Source organism: Bos mutus, chromosome 17, assembly GCF_027580195.1.
Source record: "Bos mutus isolate GX-2022 chromosome 17, NWIPB_WYAK_1.1, whole genome shotgun sequence".
NCBI lineage: Eukaryota > Metazoa > Chordata > Mammalia > Artiodactyla > Bovidae > Bos > Bos mutus.
In genome coordinates this window covers 67686058-67713021 of record NC_091633.1, presented here as the reverse complement: position 1 = coordinate 67713021, position 26964 = coordinate 67686058, and the positions used below count along the sequence as shown (strand labels likewise).

The 26964-nt window shown below is 49.7% G+C and overlaps 1 protein-coding gene across 1 annotated transcript in view; it reads right to left on the bottom strand.

The window, feature by feature from the left end:
• Positions 1 to 419: 419 nt before the first annotated feature.
• The window catches only part of FHDC1 (FH2 domain containing 1), a 48562-nt gene continuing 22017 nt past the window's right edge, over positions 420 to 26964 (bottom strand). The window contains 11 exon segments of the mRNA XM_070386663.1: positions 420 to 5474; positions 5476 to 7028; positions 9357 to 9521; positions 12984 to 13101; positions 15169 to 15239; positions 16980 to 17087; positions 17190 to 17260; positions 20318 to 20418; positions 20505 to 20590; positions 25786 to 25888; positions 26541 to 26602. Coding sequence (XP_070242764.1) covers positions 4988 to 5474; positions 5476 to 7028; positions 9357 to 9521; positions 12984 to 13101; positions 15169 to 15239; positions 16980 to 17087; positions 17190 to 17260; positions 20318 to 20418; positions 20505 to 20590; positions 25786 to 25888; positions 26541 to 26602 — 2925 coding nt within the window. The 3' untranslated portion in view covers positions 420 to 4987.

The following is a 26964-nucleotide window of genomic DNA, read 5'->3' as shown; positions in this document are numbered from 1 at the left end:
CAGTGGAGGTGTTTCTGCTGCAAGATCCAAATTAGACCACCTCCTCAGGTTCCTGGGGGCACCTCTCCTCCCATCTGGCTGCTGAGCCCGCAGGGAGCTGTGTCCCCTGCCTAGGGGAAAAGCACCTGCTTTGCCTGGCAGAGGCCCAAGGAGAGGGCCAGGCCAGAGAAGCCAGCCTCTGGCCTCTCTCTGGTCCACTGGTTCTCAAGAGCAGAGCAAAAAATGAAGTCACTGGGGAGTCATTCAATGCAAATCACGGAAGGATGCTGAGTTGGTGCAGGTCTGGGGTGGGACCAGGAAACCCCCCCCCCAGGTGTCCTGTCCCACACTAGAGCCCTCCCCCAGAGGAAAGTGGGCACCGCTTGGTGCTCTGATACTGTTGGGGGTCACCATGGAGAGCTCACCGCCCTCGTCAAACACCCAGCTCTCACTGAAGTGGCCCAGTGGCCCCACCACCAGCTGCTGTTGGCTCATGAGGCACGCCGTGGCCACACAGGTGGCCTCCCCACAACCCTGCCACCTGCCGCTAGTTTTCAGGAGGCTGAGGGAGCATGGTTGAGTCCGGTCCTGGAGGACTGAAAGCGCAAGGCACATACCTTTCTGCTGCGCAGTGTGCTATTAGGAAGGACAGCCGAAAGGCAGTCTCCCACAGGAAGCAGCCTGTGTTTGCTGGAATTGGCCTAGGAGAGGGTGCTCCTGTGGCTGACCTCAGAGGGGAGAGGATTTTCTTGTTCAGCGGTGGAGAGTGAGCATGGCTGTGCCCTCGCCTCCACATAATGTCATTAACTAGGGGGGACAGGCTCGTGGCACCCTGGTGTTTTCCTCTAGGACGACAGTTACAAGTGAAGTTCTTGCCTACAAAATTTCAGTGCCGCCGCCCACCCATGGATGGGCTACGGAAGTTTCTGATGGGCTGCCTTGGAAACATACCTATAACCGTGACATGGTTGCTCGGGGAATGTGCATTCTGAATTTCTCAAATCTAATTTTGAGCAAACTTGGGGAACATCATTTGCTGGCAAGTTAGGGACCGCCTCTATGACTCAGGGTTTGAATGTTTCTGAGGAGGCTGGGGACAAAGCCTGACTCCGGAGGTCTGGTACGAAAGTGCCTAAGAGGACCTCGAGCATCGACAGGCTGGCGGTCAGGTCATGCCCTCCAGGTGCGCTTTGGTCAAGGGCCGTGAAGGAGGCCGTGGGTGCTGTTCGGGCCATGACCCCCTGCAGTGGGGCCAGGTGTTCCACCTGCCGAGTAGGAAGGGAAGCCGAGGCAGTGAGCTGCAGGGCTCTGGCCTAGAAGACAGAAAAGCCACTTTCTTCAACCACAAGGACACTTGTGCCGTCACTGAGGCAGTCCCAGTGAGCCACGGGGCATTTCACTGGAAGATATTTGCAGATGAAAATACCCCCAGGGAGAGGTTGCTCTGGGTTATGTTTTCAAGCCTGTCCCGGATTCATTCTGAGCTGTGCACTGCGGCTCCACAGAAGCTGAGTAGGGTGACTCTACTTTGTTTGTGCTCACCCAGATAATTTTAAGAAGTTCTTAGTGGGTCAACTGCAATGTCTCTTATCACATTTGGCTTAAATGTATATGCTCATATGTGCTCAGGAACACATACCAGAAAAAAAAAAAACAACTTATATTTTCATGGCAGGACTGAAGCATGAAGTGAAAGTATAATGAAGAATTAAGAACAAAGTTTCGATAGAAAATTGTGTGAAACTGCAAAACGTCATCATTGCTAGATGGGAGGAGATAGAGGAAGGAGAGTACGCCCTTAGAGGCAGGAGGTGGCAAATTTGTTCACCTCGGAAACTCGTAATTAGTAAACCATTCCAGAGCCTCTCATCATAATATATAAATATGCAGACTGTTGAAAGAACAGTTAGGAAACTGTGGTCCCTGAGTTTCAACGAGAATCGTTGGAAGAAGACCAGAACCCAGGTTCCTTGAGTAAGTCATATAATAAAAGGGCTAAGGTAACTACTTGAGACCCACTATGGAGATAAAAGGCCTTGCTTTGGTTTGTATCCTGTTTGGTTTGCCCTGTTACCACAGGGATGATGGTAGAGGAGGGGTCCAATGTTCCAAACCACTTACAACCCAGGCAAAACCAGGCTGGGTCTATGGAGCAGCACCTCACAAACAGGACAAGGGTGTCATCTGCTCTCTCATCCATTGCTGTCTGACCCCAGGATCTTCCTTTAATGCGTCAGCTAAACTGGGAGAGCAGCTAGGACTAAAACTTCATAGGAAATCCCAAGGTACAAGTCTCATCATTGTGTACAAGTCTCATCATTGTGTACAAGACACAATCCCCCTTTTTTTCCAAACCAATATTGCATTTCAAATAAAAGCATGCCTCCCTCCCTCTCTACTCATTCCTGAGGCAGCCACAGAGGTGAGCTGCGATTTCCCAACAGCGTCCTGAGCCAAAACACACGCGAGTGCACAGGAGCAGATTCAGACTTGCCGGCCTCATGGAGATTGCGCAAAGGTTGGCCCACAACATGGAATAACGCAAGAGTGCACGAGGTGCTGAACATTCCATGCGTGGCCCGCATATCAGATGCATACCTGCATCCCAGGTATGGCGCAAGGCCCCTGCCCAGGGCCCGCACAGTTAAATGCAGGTTCTGTGCTATTAAGAAGACACACATCAACAGCCCATTTTGGCTCTTGAGACGTTTGAAGCTACAGCTGCTCTATCCCAACCTTCTGGCACCTCCTGTCCACCCCATCTCCACCCTTCTCTCTGTAAATTATGCACTCTCTTACCGGGGTCACATGCCAACGTTCACAGAAGCAGTTGAGGAGAAAACACAAATCTCATAAACATGAGCTTTATTAAACTACACATTACATAAAAGAACAAACATATAAATGGACCTTTAAATACATTCAGTTCATCTTAAAATTTATATATAAACTTATTTACATTTCTGCATTATGTATTTAAATTATTTTCCAAGCTTACTACCAATAAAAGGTAATAGAATGATCACCCGCTCACACAGATGCAAACAAGTGGTCCACAGGGCCAAGCAAAACGCCACTTCTCAGGAAACTCAGCTTATTAGATTTCAAACCAACAACTCATTCTGAAGGAGCTTTCTTCCGAGCGAGCCTTTATGTGAGACCTCCACCGTGGAAACGTTGGAGTTTTAGTTCTGGAAGCTGATCCCAGGGCAGAGATGGGTTCTTGGCTGTTCACGATGACTTGGACTCTGGGAGTTGGAAGGACCCTTGAAGACCACAGCAGAGGCCATGCCCTGACTTATGCAGACTGGGAAACAGAGGCTTAAGGAGAGGGAGTGACTTGCCAAAGCCTCACAGCATCAGTGAGGGAACAGGGATTTGGACCCTGCTTTCCAGGGTTCCCCAAGGGGCCATAACCCTGACACTACCCAAAAACCCACAAACTTTTGACCTCTTTCACAGGTCCTAGGTTTCAAACAGTTTTGTCTGCATGGTTAAATACATGATTTTTTTTTAAGGGCTTTTTGAGATGACGAAAAATGGCTCAGGATTCTCACAACCATCTTTGTGGAGCCCTGGAAATACTACTCAGGGCTATTTTTACAAGAGGTTTTGTGGTCAGGCGCCTTGTTTTCCTTTTGAGTTTAGCGGACTTATGGAAGCTCAGAGTTTCCAATTAATTTGGATGGGGGGCAACATTCTATAGGAACGAGACTGTAACATCAACCGTATGGATTCACCAGGAATACATTACTGTATTTGCCTAAATCCACCTCCCACTGTCAGATCTAAAACAAAGTTTCACTAGTAAGTGATCAAAAGTGAAAAAGTGGGAGGAGGGGCAATTTTTAAATAACAAAAATGTTTCAAGAATGCCACTTCCCAATTAGCTAGTTGGGACGGAAACAGTGAAATTGGAACTGAGTAGTATGTTTTCCTCTTCCGAATGAATCTTTACTTTTTTTTCCTTCAAAATTTTCCTGATAATATAAAGTCTTCTTAAAGCAACTTCAATTTTGGTCTGGTTTTAAAAACTTGACCTGGTTTTTCTCAGGATTTAAAACCATTGTACCAAAGGACAGACATCAACATTTAAAAGTATCGTGGAGAGAGAAAGTGAATCTTTCTCTCTAGGCTCCAGGTCACATTAGCAAAGGAGAAAGTCTGGGTTTAATCCTCCCTGGAGAAACTAGAGTGAACACGAGTCATAGCAGCCTTCGCTCAGTGTTACAACAAATACTCAAATGAGACAACGGAGAACGGGAAAGATGTGCTTGGCTGAACAGTCCCTGATGACCTTCCATCAAAATATGGCACCTCTAAATTCTGGAAGCTCCAGCGTTCTCCCAGGGGCCGCCACCCGTCTACAGGGGAGGCTTGCCCCACAGCCCCAATACACGAGGAGCACCGGATTTCTGTCCAGCAGTTTCGCTTTCCCTCCCGTTCACCTCACCAAAGGTAGCAGGTGGAGATGAGCAAGGGAGAGTCTTCAGGAAGACGGTGCCAACCACAGGACACCCAAAGGCTTTGCGGCGGAAGTCCAGTTGCCAGCTGCACAGCATGGGCAGGTGGAACCCTGAGGCCAGGGAACTAGGAAGATAAAAAATACCTTCATTTTCCCCCGGGAGGCATTTCACTCTGTGAAAGGAGCCAACTAAAACAACGTTTAATTTTTATAATAGTAAAAAATGTCACTGATATATAAAAACTGGCCCCCAAATCTTGTTTGTTACTCGTCACCTAAGAACATCAGATGATGCTGAGTCAGACAACGGTCTTGTCTGAGTCGTTCACCGCTCTCTGTGTTTGGAGAACGGGGCTCACCAGGTCCACCTCCGGGGCCGATCGGTCCAGCGGGGATGTGGGTCCAGTAGGCTACACCTTCAGGGGCACTGGCAGGCGGCCCCAGCGAGGGGTTCTATGTGGAAGACATTCAGGGTCGGCCTTTCGCACAAGTCAGTCCTCACCATCCGAACCCCAGAAGGCAAGCGGGGAGGGCGGACGCCCCTCACTTACGTAAGGGATGAAGCCCCCTCCCCAGCGCCGTGTGGTTGGCCTCCTTCAGCCGGCCCTTCGGCGGGGTCTCGGCGCCGGCCCCGGGGCCCTCAGCTGACTCGGACCCCTTCCGTAGGGTGCGGGCGCTGCCGGCCCGCCGGAGGGCGCCGCTGTCCTTGGGGACGGCACCCTCGGGGCCGCCCTTCACTCTCAGCTGCCGCTGAGACATGGTCCGGGTGAGGCCGGGGGCTCTGGCCGGAGCGGGAGAGTCGAGCCTCTGGCTTCGAGACGAGGAGGCAACCGTGTTGCGAGCGAAGCTGGGGACTGAGGCCGGGCCCCGGGGCACGCTGGCGGCCAGCGCGGCGCGGGGCGGCTCTCCGGGGCCGTCGGGGCCCTGGGCGCCGGAGCGGCACGCCTTGTCCTCCTCGGGCTTCGGCCGCGGGACGTTGCGCACGGGCTTGGCGCTGGGCTTCCTGAAGGAGCTCCGGAGCAGAGAGGGGCTCCCTCCCGGGCCGGGCCGCCGGCGCCGTTGTGGGCCTCGCTGGCGACGCGTCCGCGGTCCCCCGCATGGAGCTGCGGCGCGCCAGCGGCGGGGGCGGGTCGGGCCCGCTGGCGGCCTCGCGGGGGCTGCCCTTGGCTGCCGGGGGCGCGCGGCCGGCGCGCGAGATGGGCACGACCCTGCGCATGCTCTCGTTCTCGCAGCCGGTCAGCGTCCTCACCGGCCGCACGGGCCCCACCGGCCGCACGGGCCCCGCCGGCCCTGCGCTCCGGCGGCCGGCCCCGGCCCGGGACGGCCCCGCCAACGGCGGCGCCTCCCTGGGGGAGCTCCTCCTGAGGGCCGTCGCCTCCCTCGCTCTCGCCGGCCTGTCCCTGGGCGGGCCGCCCTTGCAGCTCTCCGGCTCGCTCTTCCCTGAGACGGAGCCCGAGCCGGGGGTGGAGGCAGCAGCGGGAGCCCCCACAGTTGGGCTGCAGATGGGGTTGGAGGAGGCCTGACTGCCGCCCGTCTCCCAGGCCCCGGGTGACACAGAGCCCTCCCCATCGCCTGCCTCGCCTGGGTCCCCCTCTAAGGGTCTGGAGTTGGCTCCCTCAGAGCAGTCCAGGGTCAGCGAGCAGTCGCTGGTGTCCGAGATGCAGAACAGAGGCCCAGGATCTTGGCTGTCAGGGTCGCTACTCCCCTCAGAGAGCGGAGCTGCGCTTCTGGGCTCATAAGGGGCAGCTTCGCCATCCTGGGGGACAGGGCTGGGACCCACTCGGGCACCTCTGCCCACGGGCGTCGTCGGGCTGCTGTTGGGGGCGCCCAGGGATGGTGGGCTCGCATCCCCCACGGACACCAGCTCCATTGGGCTGCAGTCATTCCCGGTCAACTGGGGCGGCTCCTCCAGGCCCTTGGGAGCCTGGAGGTCGAACTGGGCCAGCCCGGTCACCAGCTCATGCTCCCTAATCCCTAGAGCCAACGGTGAGAGTGGGGGCGAGGACCGCACAGGATCCAGGCCCACCGGTGCGCTGTTCCTTTTTCGGAGGGTGCTGACCCCACTGCGCCGAGGGCGGCGTAAAGCGCAGGCGGGATCGTCGGGGTGGGCTGCAGGGAGCCAGTTCGCCCAAGCTGTGGTGGAGTGGGGGGCTTCCTCCTGGCCCTCCAAGGCCCGAGGTCTGTGCGCTAGGCTGGAGTCCTGGCCCCTCGGTTCTCCAGGTTCCCTGCAGGCTCCGTCAGGAGGGACCTGCCAGAGGCAGCCCTGGGATGAGTTGCTGGGCTTGAGTTCCTCGGGGCCGTCTGTGGATCTCTCGAGGAAGCTCAGCAGCTCCCTGTCGGCCATGGTGTCCAGGGAGAGGCGGGAGCGGCGGGTGGTGGGGGGCCGGTAGGAGGGGCTGGCGGGCCTGCAGCAGAGAAAAGGGGGCAGGTCCTCCGCACCCCTCTTGGTCAGCAGCTCCACGTCGTTCTCACTGCTGCTCCGGCCGAATCCAAACTCCCCCGCTGTCCAGGATCGCCGCTTCTGCTCCAGCTCCTTGAGCCGCTGCCGCTGCCTCAGCTCCTGCACCTGGCGGTCGTGGTTGTCCTGAAGGTGGGGTAGAGAGGCGGGAAGATGGATGAGCCACGGGGACCCTAGTGCAGTTCCAGAGCTAGCTATCCGAACACCCCACTGAGAGACACTGGCTGGAGGAGAGCCCTGAGTCACGGGCTTCGCTCACTGAGGGAGACGGCCTGTGTTTGCACATGCATGTACCAGGATGGAGGCCTCCATTCTCCTCAAGCTGCGTGGGCATGACGGGGACACACTAGGCCTGACCCCAACCATCTGCCTAAGGTGGTCATCAGATCCCAGGGCCCAACTTGCAGTCGAGGCACTGTGCCCTCAGTGTGGGGCTGTGACTGCACACGTCTCTGTGACCTCAACTCCCAGGAAATGCAACTTGGTTTCCAAGTACGGCGAGACAGAAGGGACTTCCGGGAGTGCTATTTAGGCACACAGAGAAAAATACTGTGGGTATTAAAAGGAGTCTGAATCAATGTTGCCAACATACATAGATATACACATATGTCTACACACACACTCATGTGCACACGTTCTACTTCGTGGTTTGGATGCATAAATGCAGACTCAGGATATTAAGAGATGCCTGTGTTCTCTGAATGCTCCCTGGTAAACACCAGAAATGTCAAAGAGGCTCTGGCCCTTGTGCCCGACACACTTCTCACAATCAGAGACGAGGATCTGCTTTATCAACCTTTCTGCCTTTCACCTTGCTCCAAGGAGCCAGCCCTCACCCAACAAAACCAAACAGAACACGTGCACACACCAAAGTTACTACCTGCACCTTCATTATACTTGCGTCACATAAATGTGCTGCTGCTGCTAAGTTGCTTCAGTCGTGTCCGACTCTGTGCAACCCCATAGACGGCAGCCCACCAGGCTCCCCCGTCCCTGGGATTCTCCAGGCAAGAACACTGGAGTGGGTTGCCATTTCCTTCTCCAATGGATGAAAGTGAAAAGTGAAAGTGAAGTTGCTCAGTCATGTCTGACTCTTAGCAACGCCATGGACTGCAGCCCACCAGGCTCCTCCATCCATGGGGTTTTCCAGGCGAGAGTACTGGAGTGGGGTGCCATCGCCTTCTCCAGGGGCGGTGGCTAGATGGGAGGAACTTGGGATACCCACATAAATGTGAGGGGCCCACAACCCAAATCTGTTATCAGTGCTTTTTACTTGAAAATCAATTTCCGCAAACAGTGGACTTTCCCTTCCAAGTGATGTACTTTCCCTTCCAAGTTTCTGTGAGCCTCTGGCTCCGACCACTGGGGACTCTGGGCCCCTCCTGCAGCCTCAGCCTCCCCAAGGTCCCCGGGTCTTCTTTCCAGGCTGCCTGTGGAGGGCACAGGGCCAGCTCCTGGCTCTCAAGACAGCTGGGCTGAGAGCATCACAGAGGTGGCCTCACAAGCGTGGAGAATCCCGACTGGGAGTGAGGGCCTCAGGGCCAGTTTGGCCAGTACCACCCCACCAGCACCTCCCCTGCTGACCTCACTGCTTGGACAGAGGAGAGGAAACGTGGCCACAGGCTCAGCCTCCTTTTCAGTGGACAGAGAAAGGCGGCTTGAGAACTCCAGTCACTCTGAGCTACTCATTTAGGGCTGCAGAGACACTGAGCAGCCCCTCAGAGAAATTCAGCCATGGGCAAATGTGCACTTAAAACTGAGGGAAAGAGGTGCACAGGAGTATTTGGTTCCTTATCAACACCTAAAATGATGGGCTGTTGTTCTGTTTTTAGTTGGCAGATGAAAGTTCTATGTGCAAAGTCAAGAAACCCAAAGAGTTTTCTGGATTCTGCATGAACTCAGAGATTATGACCTGGAGGCTGACGGGCAAGAAGGCGGCGGTTGTGTGCAGACAGCAGCCTGCCCCTTTAGTCTCTGGGCATTCTGAAGCCTGCTCTGGCCAAGGACAGCCCAGTTGCCCAGATGCTGACCCCTGGCAATGGCTACAGAGCTCAAAAGAGGGGCAAAGGGGCCTTCCGATCACCCCACTGTAACAAAGGACCCCCTGAAGGAGGAAAGTGTCTCCTGGGAAGACAGAAGGATCTTCAAAGAGATGCTTTAATAGCGTGACTGCCATCCTAAACAAACCTGACGAACAAAATGCTTTTAGAGCATCAGTGCAAGCACTGGAATGAGAAGCACACGTTAGACTTGGCAACAGGGGAGGGCTCAGGGCTGAGAGGGCAGAGCCTCCCCGGAATCCTGAGGGACAGCCAGGCAGCGCCACAGGGGCCAGACTTCCCAATGCTGTGAAGCCACTGAGGCACCTTTCCGCCACAGGCAGGGGCCAGGCTGGGAAGAGGAGAGGCAGAAATCCAGACAGCTCAGAAAACACGGAGATGCCACGAGCTGTACCTTCACCGCTTTGTTGAATCTGATGCAGAAGTCTCTGAATATCTGCAGGCACTCATCCAGCTTCACGGTGTCCTTGTCTTCACAGAAGAAGTCGATGAGGGCGTGGGCCTCGTCCTGGAGCTCGCGTTTCCATTGCTCCAGCTCCGCCAGCTTTTCCAGGGCAAACTGCGGGGGAGGGACAGACAGCAGCCGTGGACGTGAGCGCTCGACGGCTGCCAGGGGTCCGGGGCTCAGTCTCAGATCTCACGGCAGGACCCCCAGAGCCGACAAGGGAGTAAGTCACCCCAAACAAAACTCTGGGGAGCAAGGTGGACCCCTGTGTCAGGGGAGCCAGAGGAGGCTGAGGCGCTTTAACCTGGAGGTTGTCGCCAACCCAATGTCCCCCTGTAATGTCACTGGACATGTGGCACCGGCATAGTCGGTGTCATTAAGGGAAACCCCGTCTGCCTCTGTTCTTCCTGCCCTCACGACTGAGTCACACACTGGTCATGGATCCGCGTCAGGGTCCCAGAGGTCTCTTGTGTTGACCAGTTGTCTTATTCACAATTGGGAAGGGTTTAAACTTAATCCCAAATGAGCACTGTTAGGTTTACATGGAAGCCTCACGTGCTTTCTTTCTTTACTGGGAAACAAGGATTTTATGAAGAAGGCGTGCATGGGGTATATTCCTTTATGAAATCACACTTTAATTGGGTTGGCCAAAAAGTTTGTTCAGGTTTTTTCTATAAGTTTTTCCCCCTGAACAAACTTTTTGGCCAAACTGATATTTGAGACACTTCTTCCTGTGTAGGGGGCCAGGCCTGGGCAATGCTGACGCTGTGGGCTGCCCCCTGGCCACAGGGCTCGCGTCCAGAACACAAAAGAGAATCTCAAGAGAAAGAGAAAGTTTAAGAAGACGCGCTCCTTCCTATCCATTCCACGCACCACCCCCTTTCAAAGCCCTTTTCTCATACAAAATGCCTTCGAGAGGCAGTAGGAAACCAAAACTATTTAGGAAACCAAACGCCAGGGAAAGGAACCATCTGAGTCAGTAGCCTGAGGCAGTGTGTGCGTTCGCTGTGTTTTTCTTGGTGGAGGGAAGGGTATTAATGGAAGGATAAATCTCTGCCTGTCCTTCTTGCACAGGGGGAAAGATGGATCCTAGCCAAGAACAGCTCAACTGCAGAAAAATAGGACTTTGACAGGAACCTTCATGGGCACTGACTCTACCTGGAATATCTCATCGTCAGATCCCGTGGGGACAGCAGAGCACCTGGACGCTTGCAAGCCCCCTGGGACTTGGAGAGTGACACATTCTGAACAGAGCCTGAAAAGCCACCATGCTTGGAGTCACTGGCCTAGAGCTAGTTTCTGAACTCTTCCCTCATGGTTGGTGCCACAGATGAAAAAGTTCAAAGCAACGCTGGCAAAGCGTGAATGACAGATTGGTAGTGGTGGCAGCCAATTCAAGTTTTCAACTCAAACTTGTCTGCTATGGAGTATCAAGTCCACCCCAGTACACTTGATACTTCTCACCCAAAGGGTCAAAATGTGAAACAGATCTGCAAATAGTAGATCATTTTTCTACTCAGAAACCTTCACTGGGGCTTCCCTGGTGGCTCAGTAGTAAAGAGTCTGCCTGCCAATGCAGGAGACACGGGTTAAATCCCTGATTCAGGAAGATCCCGTATGCCATGGAACAACCAAGCCTGTCCGCCACAACTGTCCAGCCTGAGCTCCAGAGCCTGGGAGCCGTAAGTACTGCAGCCTGCCCACCCTAGAGCTGTGCTCTGCAACAAGAGAAGCCGCTGCTGTGAAAAGCCCACACACCACAACTGGAGAAAAAGCCAGAGCAGCAATGAAGACTCAGCACAGCCAAAATAATAAATACATAAATAATTTTTTTTAAAACCCTTCAATTGTCCCCACCTGGCTTAGAGAGCAAAGTTTTCAGACTGGCATTCAGGGCCTTCTATGGCCTGACCCTAACCTACATTAAAAATTGTATTTCCCCTATTTAAAAAGAAAGTAGACTTGAGAAAAATAAGTAGCTGTATGGAATATTTCACTTACACAGATAAAAATGAGTACCAGGAAGATGAGTTTAGAGTGAAAACAAGGCTGCCTCTCAGCAGCCGTCTGGGTGTGCGACTTTGCATTGTAAGCTTTCCTGTACTGCCATTTAACAGGAGAAATTAACATCTCATATAAGAACTGAGAAACAGGCCTCCAGAATGCGCCTCTGACTGTGTGACAGGTCTTCTCCTCACATTCCTGGGTTGCTCCATTTGTCTGAACAGGCTTATTTATTGCTGAGTGCTTTCCTAGCTCCTGTTCATGTGATTCTGTGGTGATGTCTACTTAGTTGTCTCAGAGAAGAAAATTTGTGCACTTTTCAGGGAAAATTAAAGTTCAGTGATGGTTGAAAGAAAATACAGAATATGTGTTTAATAATAAAAATGAACTCCCAGCAGAGCCAAACAAAATCAGGTGTTCCCTGATGGGAGCTGCAGCTCACAGCATCTGATGTGGCTTCATTGCAAGGAAACCAGGGGAGGCTGAGGCTGACCTTGGTCTGATATTCAAGCACACAGTCCCTTTCCCATCTCCCAGGGCAGCCCTGCCTCACATATCCCGGCTCACAAGCCTCAAAGCCTTGACGCCGAGGTTTCAGACCTGTTTGGCGAAGGCAAATTGAGTAGCACACCATTTCCTGAAGACTGAAAGCATGAAGAGGTGCCACTTCTTTTTTTTTTTTTTAAATAAGGAAGATAAAAGAAGTATGTCAGACTATGTGATTAGTGAGTCATGATGAGCTGTCACAAACAGGTCCACTCTGCTGGGTTCTGTTGACGTTACTCAGGGCAGCTCCCACCACACCCTGTGGGCCGGTGGATCTGGGGTGGTAGGAGGCTTTGGCTCCAGTGTGCTCTCCTACCTCCCTATAAAACATGCCAAAACGGAGCTTGTTTCTTCCACAGAAACAACTGAAGGAACAACAGCCCAAGTGCTCAGGTGTCTTTAACGAGAACCTCATTCTGGCATCCAGAAGTTTAACTGGAAGGCAGGAACTCCAGAACTGAGCTTTCGAACCAAAACCCGAGTCACCAGGCAGCAGCTGCCAAGCGTAAGCATAAGTGATCCCAGTCCATGTGGGAGTGGGTGCTGTCCTGCAGACGGAGCAGAAATAAACAGAGACCCCATCGCTAACCAAGGGCTCAGGGTCAGACATACTGCATATCCTCTGCCAAAAAACCAATCCAGCAAAGAATGCATGCTCAGCTGCTCAGTAGTGTCCAACTCTTTGTGACTCCATGGACTGTAGCCCGCCAGGCTCTTCTGTCTATGGAATTTTCCAGACAAGAATACTGGAGTGGGTTGCCATTTCCTTCTCCAGGGGATCTTCCTGACCCAGGGATCGAACCTGGGTCTCCTGTGTCTCCTGTATTGCAGGCGGATGCTTTACTGCTGAGCTACCGGGGACGCCCCCATAAATACTGGGCACTAAAGTATCAAGTTCCTTTGACTGGCTTAGTGGGGAAAACATGAATGGGAACCTGCTGCTTCCACAAATACAGCCCTGCAAACATAAGTGGCCTCACAGGGCCACTGAGGAGGAGATCAGAGGGACTGACTCGAATCACTCACTTGAAGGAAATCTTCCATCTGCTGACACAGCTCTCGATCCCGCTGGATGTTCTCCTTGAGAGACTTCGTCCTGACAAAGAGCGAATGCAGCTCTGCCTCCGTGTTATCCAAAGATAATCTGAAAGAAAAAAGGAGAGAGTGGGCAGCTGGCACTGGGGTTGAGGGGGCGGCCACCCCAGGGACATCAGACGAGACCCTGGAAATAGAGGGGAGGGCTGCTGCAATCACCTTTACCACCCTCTATATTTCTAGTCCCCTCCTGTGTTTTCTAAGAGGCAATTCCTTCCTAAAGACACATAGTGGTTCAAAGAGAGCGGGCTGTAATTTTGTTCTTGCTGGAGAGATAACCACTTGCAAAGCTTTTCATAAACTAAGTCTCAACAGCTTTATGCCATCAGCATTAGCGTCCAGCAGGACTCACATACTTATACTTTCCTCTGGCCACAAAAATGCAAATACAAAAGCCCTAACCCTAAAAGCAAGGTGGCAGCACATGCTGATAACCAGGACGTTACCGGGGATGCAGAGACACCGCACAGACTGCATGTTGCCTGCCGCAAGCAACCAGGGTCAGTCCTCTGGGGCTTGGAGAGAATGGGCACACAGCTAAGAGTTCTGCAGAGAAACGGTGGGATTGCTGGCAAGGCTTTTGTTATAAGTGTCACACTGAGATCAATAGAGCATGAATGATGTTCATGTCACCTGGTAAAGTGAACAGGTGAAACCTAAGTCCAGGAGGAATTCAGTTAGCACATTCATAGATCAAGATGCTTCCAAGCTTCCAGGTCAATTCTAACTTTTCTTTACACAGTAGTTTTCCACCTTCACTGGCACCGACCTATGTCCTATTCGTACTTCACTTTCCAGTTCAAATAAACCTTAGTAAGTTTTTCCTAAGACAACCTTAGTAAGTTTTTCCTAGCTAACCTTCCCCATCTAACTCTGATCAGAAGTGGGACCGTTATTTCTGTGTGTATCTCTTAGAAACATTTCTGTGTTGGAAGGAGGAAAAAAATATTTTCACGCAAATTTCTTTTAGTAATTCAAAAGTGAAAACAGTTTACATCTTAGCAGATGCCCATTCTGTGGGAGGAATACTCTGGTGATCTGTAAATACGAACTATATCAACTGTTCACGCTTAGGGCCGATGCTCTCACTTTGGGAAAGACGTCGTCCACGGTTCGATGTTCTCAGGCTGTAACCCTGAGATGCGGGCCAGTGGTAGGCGGGGCTTGAAAAGCTGCGGTTGGCGTGTTTATGCATCTGGTTCACAGCTGTCCCAGCTGGATAGAGTCCCTCAGATAACAAGCAGATGACAGGCACTGGGCTGATACGTGAGGTGACTGCTGCTGCCTGCTCACGGGACATGGCTGTGGCTACGGGTATCTTTCCCCAGCTCTGTAATCGACAGTGCCACTTGGCAACCTGAGGTCAGCCATGGCGGCAGTATTTACACCACGGAAATCAGCAGTAGCTACAAATCAGGACCTTTTACCTTAAAAAGCTGGCTATGGGACATTACCACCATTTAACATTTACACGCATGGGTATGTATTATAAATTCAAAAGCACAGGGCTCAGAATGGATACACAGATTATAGCTACGTTAAAATACACATCTATGTGAGGCTCAGAAGCAAAGAACAGTGATGTAAGTAGAGCTTTATGTTTGTTAGATACTTTCTCTGTAAAGTTGAGTGACTAATTTAAAACACAATCCTTTCCCAGCCCTTGATATGGTTCCAACTTCTTTTAATGCAATAGAAAGTAAACGTACCATGTTAGATTCTAAAGGAATCAGTGAGGTAGGGCCCCGAGAGCTTGACTGATGTATACCAACTCCAAGTGCTGTGTTCTTTGAGCCCTGTCTTTTGGGTGTGGAGGTATTTGAAGTTCTTAATCCATATACATACATTTTTACACTGATGATATTCATTAGAATAAACTGCAATAGGGTTTTTTTTTAGATTAAAAATAAAGATTAATTTTTGAAAACCCCCATAATTCCAAAGGTGCAAACACACCTCTGTAACCAAATGAAAGGAAGGTCTGAAGTTCAATTAGACAAAACTTTTGAAAGTTCAAACCTGAATCCAGAAGTTGTAAAATATCAGTTTTTATAAGAAGGTGGTTAAGAAAAAAACAACCAACCACGTTTGTCTCACCATACTCTTTCTTGCTTACCTGGCAGCCTCCTGAACATGAAGCAATTTTTCAGAAAAATTTAGAAGCACAGCATCTTTCTTTTGGGCTTCCTGGAACAAAAACAGAATTTTCTCTTACTCTATGGGGACAAAACTGGAATTTTATCTACTACATGGAGAAATTTTTCTCAGGGCTTAAAGGAACCCTAACATCACTGTCTCCCTTTAAGGCTTGATGCAGTCAAAGTAATTCCCAGAGACACAAACTCAGTCTGACATTCTCAGTAAGACTGGGCAGAAATCTACTCTCAAGAAACATTTAACTTCCCGGAGCAACTGATCCTGACATGAAACACAACACATGTGTGTGAAAACTCAGTGGAAGGAGGAGGCGGCTTCGCAGGGCCCACCGCTCCTAAAAGAATCTGATCTATCCTGCTGAAAACCACCACACCTCTAAGAACGCCTCCGTGTGACCCAGCCACCAGCAGCTGTTAGACCAGTCTGCAGACTGAGCCTCATCAGACAGCGCACAGGCCACGGAGGAGTCTGGACCCTTCCCCTGTTCAGAAGGTACAAGGAAGGCAAGTACGAAGGGGGAAATTTGCAACTCAGGCAACCTCCCCACAAGGGGCAGGGACCAAGCCATACAGAGCACCTGGATACGGGGATCTAACAGGGCTGAGGAACACATTTTCTGGTCTTAATGTCCTGAAAATGGACTCTTCAGTTAGTACCAAGTGCAACATGCCCTCTGTCTTCTGAAGAATATAGTAATAATAGGGTGTATTATTTATGGAGAGCTTACTGTATTCAGAACACTGAGTTAATAATCACACTCTGGAATTATCTTCCTCCGCCTTCTCAATTACCTAGTTTGGAGGTTATCACTCCCCGCCCCCCATTATTAGATGAAGAAATTGAGGAACTTAAGGCTTACATAACTTGTCTGAGGAAGTACAGCTAATAAAAGACAGGTCAAAAATCTCCCTTCTGTCCTGATCAGAAGCTCACACTTAAGCCTGAAACACAGCCTTCCTCCCAGGTAAAGCTATGTCTACATGACTGCTGTCAAAACAACAAAGAGATTCAGCAGGAGAAACAAGCCCTCACAATTCGTTATTTGAGATAATTTAACAACAAAGAGGGAACTGTCCTTGGCTGATCTTTGGCTTTGTAACTAGTTATCTGGGGGTCACACAGACCCAGTCCATGTGTCCAAGTGGTGGACAGGGTTCAGACCCCAAACTCTGTGTGGATGGCAAGGCTCCCTCACCCCCAGTTCACAAAGAAAACGAAGTGATCCATCCTCTCATTGCTCTGACCCCTCACTCTTTACACACAACTCCAGTCAACTCAACACTAGAAAGAAATGTTTCAACACCCAGGCCTCTGCTGTCTATCCCATGGCCATTACTCGGATTCTCAACGATCCCAAACGATGAACGCCAGCTTCCACCAAGAGGCACCCCCATTTCTCTTCTCTCTCCACTCCAACCCATTCCCCACACTGCCTCATTTTCCTAGAAAAAAAACATCCCTGGTCATGCCGTGATGATGTGTACAAACCACTGCTGGCTCACCAGTGCTAATGCGTGAAATCCAAATTCCCCAGCTGTGGGTTTGAATCCTTCATCACCTGACTTCACCAACCTCTGAGCCCAGTCCTGACCCCCCACCTCCCTCCAGCCCTGTAACTCCAGGTGCAGCTCAACTCAGGCATCTGCACACAGAGCCTTCTGGGCATCCACCAGGCCCTTTTCTGATGGTTTGATGCCACCTCACCCCTCTGAAAAACTTCACTGCCTCCAGCGGGGGTGCACGAACACTCTGTCAACCATTTCCACATACCTGTGCAACAAAGTGCAGGAGATTCATCCCAGGTTTGTTTGCTTTTGTGTCTGCCAATTTGAGCAAAGAAGACAGTTTAAATCCTACTGCATTGCCAGCATACCCTCCCTAAAGAAGACAAATCAAAAGAAAAAAATATATACACACTTTTAGACAGACAAATAAAGTTGGAAATGCAACATTAAAAAAATTTTTTTGAACTTTACTTACTGCATTCATGATATTCCCTGCTTGTAGCACCAAGTGTAATATGGAATGTAATTCCTCACATGACATCAGCTCTGTCAGAAAGAACACACCACGGTACCTTAGAGAAGCCTGCAGCTCAAACTCACGTCAGACAGCTACCACACCCAAGTTTAAGTGTATCTGAAGCAAACTCTGACCTTAAACTGTACAAAAGACTGAAACTAACAAAGCAGCGCATTGCCTGGTATATCTAATGTGCCACCAGCTACTGGCGGTGCCCATCCCAGTGTTAAACTGGGAATCAAATATGTATGACACTTCAGTTCAGTTGCTCAGTCATGTCCGACTCTTTGCGACCCCATGAATCGCAGCATGCCAGGCCTCTCAGTCCATCACCAACTCCCGGAGTTCACTCAGACTCACGTCCATTGAGTCATCCAGCCTTCTCATCCTCTGTCATCCCCTTTTCCTCCCGCCCCTAATCCCTCCCAGCATCAGAGTCTTTTCCAATGAGTCAACTCTTCACATGAGGTGGCCAAAGTCCTGGAGTTTCAGCTTTAGCATCATTCCTTCCAAAGAAATCCCAGGGCTGATCTCCTTTAGAATGGACTGGTTGGATCTCCTTGCAGTCCAAGGGATTCTCAAGAGTCTTCTCCAACACCACAGTTCAAAAGCATCAATTCTTCGGTGCTCAGCCTTCTTCACAGTCCAACTCTCACATCCATACATGACCACAGGAAAAACCATAGCCTTGACTAGATGGACCTTTGTTGGCAAAGTAATGTCTCTGCTTTTGAATATGCTATCTAGGTTGGTCATAACTTTCCTTCCAAGGAGTAAGCATCTTTTAATTTCATGGCTGCAGTCACCATCTGCAGTGATTTTGGAGCCCCCCAAAAATAGTCTGACACTATTTCCACTGTTTCCCCATCTATTTCCCATGAAGTGATGGGACTGGATGCCATGATCTTTGTTTTCTGAATGTTGAGCTTTAAGCCAACTTTTTCACTCTCCACTTTCACTTTCATCAAGAGGATTTTTAGTTCCTCTTCACTTTCTGCCGTAAGGGTGTGTCCCATATACTTCAATGACGAAAATTTTCAAGAAGTGGAAAATACAAAAATCTTAGGAAAAGCAGCATACTGTGCTATAGGAATAATCTACTCAACAGTTATTTATTTTTTCCTTTATATTCTTTGAGATTGTGTTTATGGACTATGAAAATGGATAGTAAGCAGCATTTTGCTTAGCTGATGAGCTGTGAGGAGATACAAAATAAACAGGCTGGCATGATATGTAAATAACTTGCAAAGCTCCAACTCTTACAGGCAGGTACCCAGAGAATCTTTCCATTTTATTCAAAACTAAACATTTTATTTGGATTGGCTTAAGGTTTCAAAAGGAACTCAATCATTGTCATACTGGTAAGCTAGTTCTTTAAACATCAATCTTTTGTATTATCCACCAAGACAAACAATATTAAAATTTGTTAATGTCTTTAAAAAGATAAAGAGATAATTTAATTACTAAAATTACAGTACATATAGGTAATAAAATGTCACCTATGATATTGGTAACATTCTCCATTATGTCTGGTATCACTTTCAACAAGTTACACTTGGATCACTGCCTATACTGTGTTATCTAAGAAGGCCAGGTTTTAAAGGGTAACCAGATAAAAAACATTTCCACGGTGCCCACAAATTTGCATCGCTTAATATGAAAACACATTCTTCCATCTCTATTTGAACAGAGGAAACAATCCTTTCAAAGCTGCTGCTTTAGCCTTAGTACAGGAAGAAATTTTAAAAGGGCTCCCTATTGAAAGAAGAAAATGCCCTTAATTTTTAGTCTCTTCTCTAAATGAAGAAAATATAATGAGCTGAAGAAACTGCGACTTAATGTCAACACAAGCCAGAGTCACTAAGCAGGGAAAACAAATAGGAATAAGCAGTGTACCACAGTAACTAGAGATCCAGAAGGGGACCAGGAGGAAATGAGGTCAGGGACCCCAGGTGACAAAGGAAAACAGGAGTCCAGGGAGCGCCAGAGACGCTGCCTCAGAGATGCAAGGAGGCTGCTATGGCCAGCGCTCTCACTGGCCTGCGTGCAGGAAAGCAAGCTCCCAACTCTGCGGAGTGAGACATCAGAGCAGCCCGAGGAGGCTGTCCACGGCGGCAAGCGAAAGTCAGCACGCTGTTCAAAGGACCGGAAATGGCCGGCTCGCTCCTCTCAGACGTGAGCATCTGGGGGGCACCTGGGGGTGCGGGAGACGCCGCTGGGGAGGGGTCAGGAGGGAAGGAGGCCAGCTTCCCGGAGAGCAGGGCGCAGGGTCAGAGCCACCAACAGAGGCCAGAGCGTGGGGGGCACGAGCGGGCGGGGCCCAGGCTGTGAGCACGTGCCACCATACACACATATGACACACACAACGCATGCACAGTATACACAGGATACACACACACCACACAGAGAACACGCAGCACACACATACTCTACACACACACCACACACACTAAACACACCACACACAACATACAGCACACACACCACCCACACGCCACCCACGAAACATACCACACACACACACACACACACACGTTCAGAAAGCTAATCTAGGTGGGGAACAAGAGCGCGCTGCAAGGAACGGGCTTACTCCTAAACTTGAAAGACAGGCTTCCCTGGTGGCTCAGATGGTAAAGAATTTGCCTGCAGTGCAGGAGACCTGGGTTCAATCCCTGGGCCCAGAAGATCCCCTGGAGAAGGGAATGGCCACCCACTCCAATATTTTTGCCTGGAGAATCCCATGGACAGAGGAGCCTGGTGGACTACAGTCCATGGGGTCGCAAAAGAGGCGGAGACGACAGAGCAACTAATACGTTCCCTTTCTGAGATGAAATAACTTTCTTTTATTGGAGGATAATATGCTAATTAATTGATTGACCAGTCAATTAATTAAATTAATTAACGGGGGGAGTAAATGGAGCTAAACCTTAAATACCATCCTTGGTAACACATCATTTCCCTTTTGAAAGTGTATCAGAAATGGAACTTCCCATATCTACAACTTTTCATCTGAACAGTTTTTAAAAAATAGGCTGCTACCAAAATTAATAAAAACAAATTACACAAAGCATCATGTATTTACTCACCTTTTGTAGCCTTCCTTAGAATCGTCATATCTGTGTATAGAGAAGAACAAGAAGGCAAAAATTCCTTCTTTAGCACCATGGCTTCAATCCGCAGGGAATAGCTGAAAAACAAAAAGCAGAGCTGTAGCGTGTGAGGCTGTTGACCTAGAACCGTGCGCTGCCAAGAGCAGAGATGGGTGGTCCTTACTTTGGCACCTGGATTAAGCAGTGCAGGAAGGAGTCTGCCAGGGACAGCTTGGCCACGTCTCCACTGAACGTCTTTAGTTTCTTTATCTGAAAGACAAATGGAAAAGGGGGGGGTCAAGGAAAAAGGACCAATGATTGAAATACAGCATTATTTTAAATCCCACCTTAGAATTCCTTCCAGAAAATAAGGATTTCAGAGCTAAATTCAAATTAATAAACATGTAGACCTAAGGAAAGACAAAAGAAAGTCATTGACTAGTTTGTTGTTTCAAAGAAACCCAAACAAGCAAGTTAGGGAGAGGAGAGCTGTGTCACTCATGTGGGTATAAACAGCCCCACACACGCTGCAGAGCTGAAGCCACTGGAGTGAGTCCTCGGGGGGTTACTAAGGGAGCCAGGAAGAGGGTCAGGCCCAGGATGAAAATGTTCAGTAAATCATAAGCTGGAGGGGAGACCCTTGTCTGGAAAAAGAAAGAAGAGACTCGATATATATAGTCACTCTGCTAAGTCATGTCAGTCATGTCTGACTCTGTGCGACCCCATAGACGGCAGCCCACCAGGCTCCACTGTCCCTGGGATTCTCCAGGCAAGAACACTGGAGTGGGCTGCCATTTCCTTCTCTAGTGCATGAAAGTGAAAAGGGAAAGTGAAGTCGCTCAGTCGTGTACGACTCTTCGTGACCCCATGGACTGCAGCCCACCAGGCTCCTCCATGTCCATAATAATAACCTAATTTTTAAACCTCTTGAAAAACAGGAATTAACCGTTCAAAAACAGGGAGGAGGGAGTATTTGTGAAGATCCCCAAACTGAAACATCTGCATCAATTTTTTCTGAAATACAAAAATGTAACAGTGCAAATGCACACCCCAGACTCCCCAGTATTAAGTCTGGGCCCTAAGACTACATTTTCTTTCTGATGGGCAAAAAAACAGCCATTTATAGAATTGCATTATTTCCCCTACCTTTAGGGCCTCAAAGTGAATTTTACATTTTCAGCCTTACTAAGTTTAAGGAGAGATGGAACTTCTGCATTACTTAAACCCAAACTAGTGCCTAGTTTCTGAACTGAAAAAGCCACAGGATGAATTCTGATCCCTCCTGAAGTAGAGTCTAACGATTTACCATATATGGGCAGGGGCAGAGTGGGGCTGTCTGTGTCTTTTATAAGACCACATATGTAGCGTGGGCAAGACTTCTGAGAATCACAGCACGGCTTCCTGTCTGAAGCACAAGAACAGGTCATGCTAAGTACACTTGGTAGATATTTCTATTAAACATGTGCTGAACTGTAAATGAACAATGATTAATTGCCTTCTCTTATATAATGAGTGAAAAATGTTTATGGAGTTTAAGAAAATAGTGATACTAAAGATAGTATTTGATTTAAACGCCATGTATACAGTTCTTAATTCCATTTCAAAATGAGATTTATGTTCATTAAGAGGGATTACTGTGCCTTCATAGTGAGGGAGGTAAAAAAGAGAGGTGGACAAACCCTGTAATTATTGTGTATTCTCATCACCATCAAAAAGCATTTATCAAACATTGTTAGGCATCATTTTCTTGGCTGAGCCGAGGGACTCTCATTATGACCCGGCTGTGCCTGGTTTCTGCCCTAACAACAAACAGCCTGCTCTTTAAGACTCATGCATTCCACAGAGCAGGCCTCCTTCATCCCGGCTAAGTCCACTCACATGGCCGTGAAACGGCAGGGTTTCCCACCAAATAGCAGACCCACCCAACAGAAGACCCCAGGGCTTCCTCCTCTCCCAGGAGCAGAGTGAACAAACAAGGTAAGAATGAGGTGATAAAAACATCAGGAGGGGCAAGGCAGCTTGCTGCTACAGACAGCAGCACCACCTCCAGCCCCAAGTCCCTGATGCTGAGCTGGTGGAAGGGCACCAGCACCCACAGAGGGCACGGCTCCTGCACAGCCCACGGCTCCTTGTCCAGCCCCATCTCGGGGCCCAGGCAGGGAACATGCTTTCATTCTGGGTCTACCATCTCCCTCTTCCCTGGGAGCTCAGTTGGTAAAGAATCCACCTGCAGTGCAGGAGACCCAGGTTCGACCCCTGGGTCAGGAAGATCCCCTGGAGAAGGGAATGGCAACCCACTACAGTCTTGCCTGGGAAATGCCATGGACAGAGGAGCCTGGCGGGGTCGCCAGGAAATGGACATGACTTAGCAATTAAACCACCACCATCTCCCTCTCAGTTCAGTCAGTTCAGTTCAGTAGCTCAGTCGTATCCGACTCTTTGCCACCCTATGAATCGCAGCACGCCAGGCCTCCCTGTCCATCACCAACTCTCTGAGTTCACTCAGACTCATTTCCATCAAGTCAGTGATGCCATCCCGCCATCTCATCCTCTGTTGTCCCCTTCTCCTCCTGCCCCCAATCCCTCCCAGCATCAGAGTCTTTTCCAATGAGTCAACTCTTCGCATGAGGTGGCCAAAGTACACCATCTCCCTGTACAAGTTTTAAACAGGAGTTTGAGGCAAGACGAAAAAAATGTGCCAGATAAAAAGCTTTGTGGTGAAGGGCAGGAAACACATGAACCCGGGTGAGCTGGCGGCCACGCCGGTCCCCTTCACCAGCTCAGCTGCTGCTGACGGTGTCACCGCGCTGACACTCACACTGGTGCCTCGGTTCCCTGTGACAGCGGAGGTGATGCAGGCCTGGGGGCTGGCCTGGAGCAGGCAGGGGGTGGGAAACCCTTGTCCTTCCTTCCACAGAGGGAGGTGGTGAGGGTGGCCCAGGGGTCAGATGAGTCAGGCCAAGCCCCCCGCCCTCCATGGCCCGTCAATTCTATGGCACGGGACAGGGTCTCGTCTGTTACCCGAGGAAGAGCTTACAATGTCACCATGCGGATCGGATGAAAAAAACACACCCAGCCCCCACGGGGATGATTTACCGACTCTCTGTGCCAGAGCTGGGCTCCCTGTGGCCCTGGCTTGTGCCAGGAACTCAGGGCACGCAGTCAGTGCACGGCCCCTCCCTGTGCTAAAAACGAGCACGGGATGTACCCCTCGGGCTGAGCAAGGCGCAGTTGTGCACCTGCTGATGCATTTATTAGCGTGTTTCTGCCACATTCCTCAGCCTCTTTCACTGGGCCCTGCCTCCTCCTTGGCCTCTTCTCCAGCCTCCGCCCCCCACCCAGGGCTCTAGGGTCGCCCCCGCCGCGTGGGGGTCCGGGGTGGCCAGAGCCGCCCAGCACTCACAGCAAAGCCAGCCTGTCCCTGCAGGGGCAGCAGTCGGGAGGTGGCTCCTGCCCAGGGAGGCACACAGCCCCCAGGGAGGGGCTGAAGGCGGGCTGCCAGGCAGCCTTGGGGACTGTCAGGGCGTTCCTGCCGCAGGAAGCTCAGCTCCCGGAGGAGGGCGTGCCCCATCGAAGGCCAGGAGGTGGGAATGTAAACGAGCAGAGTGTGACTGAACTTGTCAGATACACAGAGCGAGGGGGACCCTGCGGGGGAGGGGACGGTGGGTCCCCGGGCTCGGAAGGCCCTGCAGGACCCCAAGGCCTCAGCGGGACCCTGTTTCGTCTCTGGGGTCAGCGGATCATCTGCGGATGAGAGTGCCTGGGGATCCTCAGGGCAGCGCTGGGGTGGGTTTTGGTCACCTCGTCCTTAACCGCCTCTTTCCTCTGAATTATTCCCACACACAAAAAAACAGGATTCTTGAAAACAAGAGGTTGGACAGCTAAGTTGCTTCTTTGGAAGATCCGTAAGTCTTCCACAGCCTTTGCATTTAAAGATTTTTTAAACATAATTTTCAATTGCCTCTGATTTTTAAATCAGGAAGGAAGATAATAAGGAAACCATATTTAACCTCCTCCCTCTTCAGTGGCATAAAGCTGGCAGCCTCCCCTCACGCTTAACTCCCACTGAGTTGGAAATTCAGAGCTCTGTTAGGAAGGTACGGGAGCAGTGCTCAGGAGCAGGCATGAGAAATGCCCAAGCAGGAATAAGATTTCCAGAGCAACCAAATCTTCTTAAAAACTCAATTCATTAAAGCTATCCATCCTAATAAAAGATTTTGAGTACACCTGAAACACAATACTGTAAATCAATATAGTTCAATTACAAAAAAAGATTTTGGAATGCCTTTCTTCACAAAAAAAGATTAAGGAGTGTTCAGTAGGTAGGATCCAGGGTGAACTGCGATCTAATGTACTTCACCCTCAACTCTGTAGGACCCTTTCCTAACAGTAACAAGCACCGTTAACTAATTCTGGCTTTGGAAAATGACAATTAATCTGCAAACAGGAACCTGAGGTGAAGAGAGCAGCTCAGAATACCTGAAGACCCAGTCGCCCACTAAGACCCTCAGCTTGGCACTGTGAAGTTAGCACTGATGGAAAAGAAAAAAGCATAAATACATTGTTTTTGGTTACTAATGGTGCTAAAATCAAGTTCCATAAATTATGTCTGGGAAAAGGAGAGAGATTGGGGAGGGAGGAACCAGCAGCGTATGTAGGAGGGTAACTTACACTTTTTACTTTATAGGACTTTGTATTATTCAAATAACACGTATTTATTTAGCCTTTTACTGAATTTTTTTCAAGGGTCACTTATTCAGAAATAGTACCACAATTTTGGAAGGTTTTACAAAACTGTCTTTCTCTTTTTTTAATCCTATCAAGCTCCTAATCATGCAAAGATTCAGTTAATTCAGTCCCTCCAAAATCAGTAACTTTATTTATACTGCGGTACTATATTGTCAACATAGCCATCTCCATCTTCAGTCAGTTAATACATACAACATCTATTAACAATTTACCTACCTCTTAGTTTTTAGAGCATCTTTATTCAGAAGTGGTCAGTCTTTCCTTTTTTTAAAACAAAAATGCATTATCAAACAACCCCAGGTACACCCTAGGCAAAGATCACCTTAGCTGACAGAAAAGGGAACTAACGTTTATTGAGCTCCCCTGTGCCAAGTACCACGTTAGCTGCATAATGAGGGCTTAATCATCTCAACGATTCAATGAGGTAAGCCTCATTATCCTTACTTTACAGGTGAGGAAACTAAAGTTCACAGGACTTAAGAAACTTGCCCACTTTCTCAATTAAGGGAAGGAATGTCAATTTAAACCCAGGTTCTTTAACTCCATAACTTGTACTCCTTCTACTGGGTAACATTTTACTGTTACAAGAGAAAACCTGGGCTCTGGGTAAAAGAGTGCCCGTTCCATGTGAGTTCTGACATTCCTAAAAATCCTAAAAAAGATGACGCCTCTATTATCGCTCTTGGCATCAAAAACTCATGCCCCAAATTCCTTACCTCCTCTGACTCTGGCAAAAGCTTAAGAAATTCTCGCAACGTCTCTGATCCATAGTGTTCACTCTTTCCGTGATGGATATCTTCCACGATGGACGGAGGTGACCTTGAAAAGACAACAATCAGATTCCATTTCACATTTGCTGCAGTGCCCGAGAAACACAAGCCAGTGGAAATGAAAGCAGATCGCCTCCACCCTCCTTCCCACCCCGCCTCCCTCCCTGTCTGACGGGTGGTCTCGTGTCAGTGACCGTAACAGCCCCCTGCCAGGGCACGCAGGGCGTCCTGACATGCCGGAGGTCCCTTCCATGGGGAACCACCCTTGGGCATCCCGGAGAGGCTAACAGTAGCATCTTCTCTGGGAGAAGAAAAGCAGTTCGGTCAACCTCCTGGAGCCACAGCCCTCTCCTTTCCACGTTAGCACACCTGAACTTAACCACTCTTTGACTCACTTGTCCATCCTCCACTAACGGGGCAACACCTCAGGTGAATTTATAGATTCCCTGACATATCAGGCTTGAAGAGATGCCCCAAGGCAATTCTCCCTGAGCCCCAAACAACTAGATTATGCTTTTATGGAGGAAAACAGCAGCAAGTGACACACACCTGGGGACCCTTCACGACATGTGCCTAAAACAATTTGAAGGGATGAGGGGTGCCTTTCCCTCATTAGAATCTGCGTTTCAGCTCACACCCACAGAGTCTGATGCTGACAGCAGAGGTGTGACTAAAGTTTCAAATGTGTGCAAAAATCTTACTTCTTAAATTGCTTAAGAAATATCCCAATGTTCATGCTCCGTTTTGCATCCAAGAGAGTAATCTGGAAAAAAACACAAGACACATAAGATTGTTAAAGTGTGAACGAGAAGAGCTGGAGACTACTGAGCCTGTGCTCTAGAGCCCAGGAGCCACAACTACCGAGCCCCGCACTGCAGCTGCTGAAGCCTGAGCGCCCTGGAGCCCGTGCTCCGCAGCAACAGAGGCCACCGCAATGAGAAGCCTGCACGCCACGACTAGAGGGGAGCCCCGCGCTGCAACCAGAGAAGAGCCCACACAGCAGCGAAGACCCAGCACAGGCTAAATAAACAAAATGATTTCTTAAAAGAGTTGGAGAAGAGAATTAAAACCTATCAAAATACAACATAATGTATTAATATAAGAGAATGTATTAAAGTAAGAGAA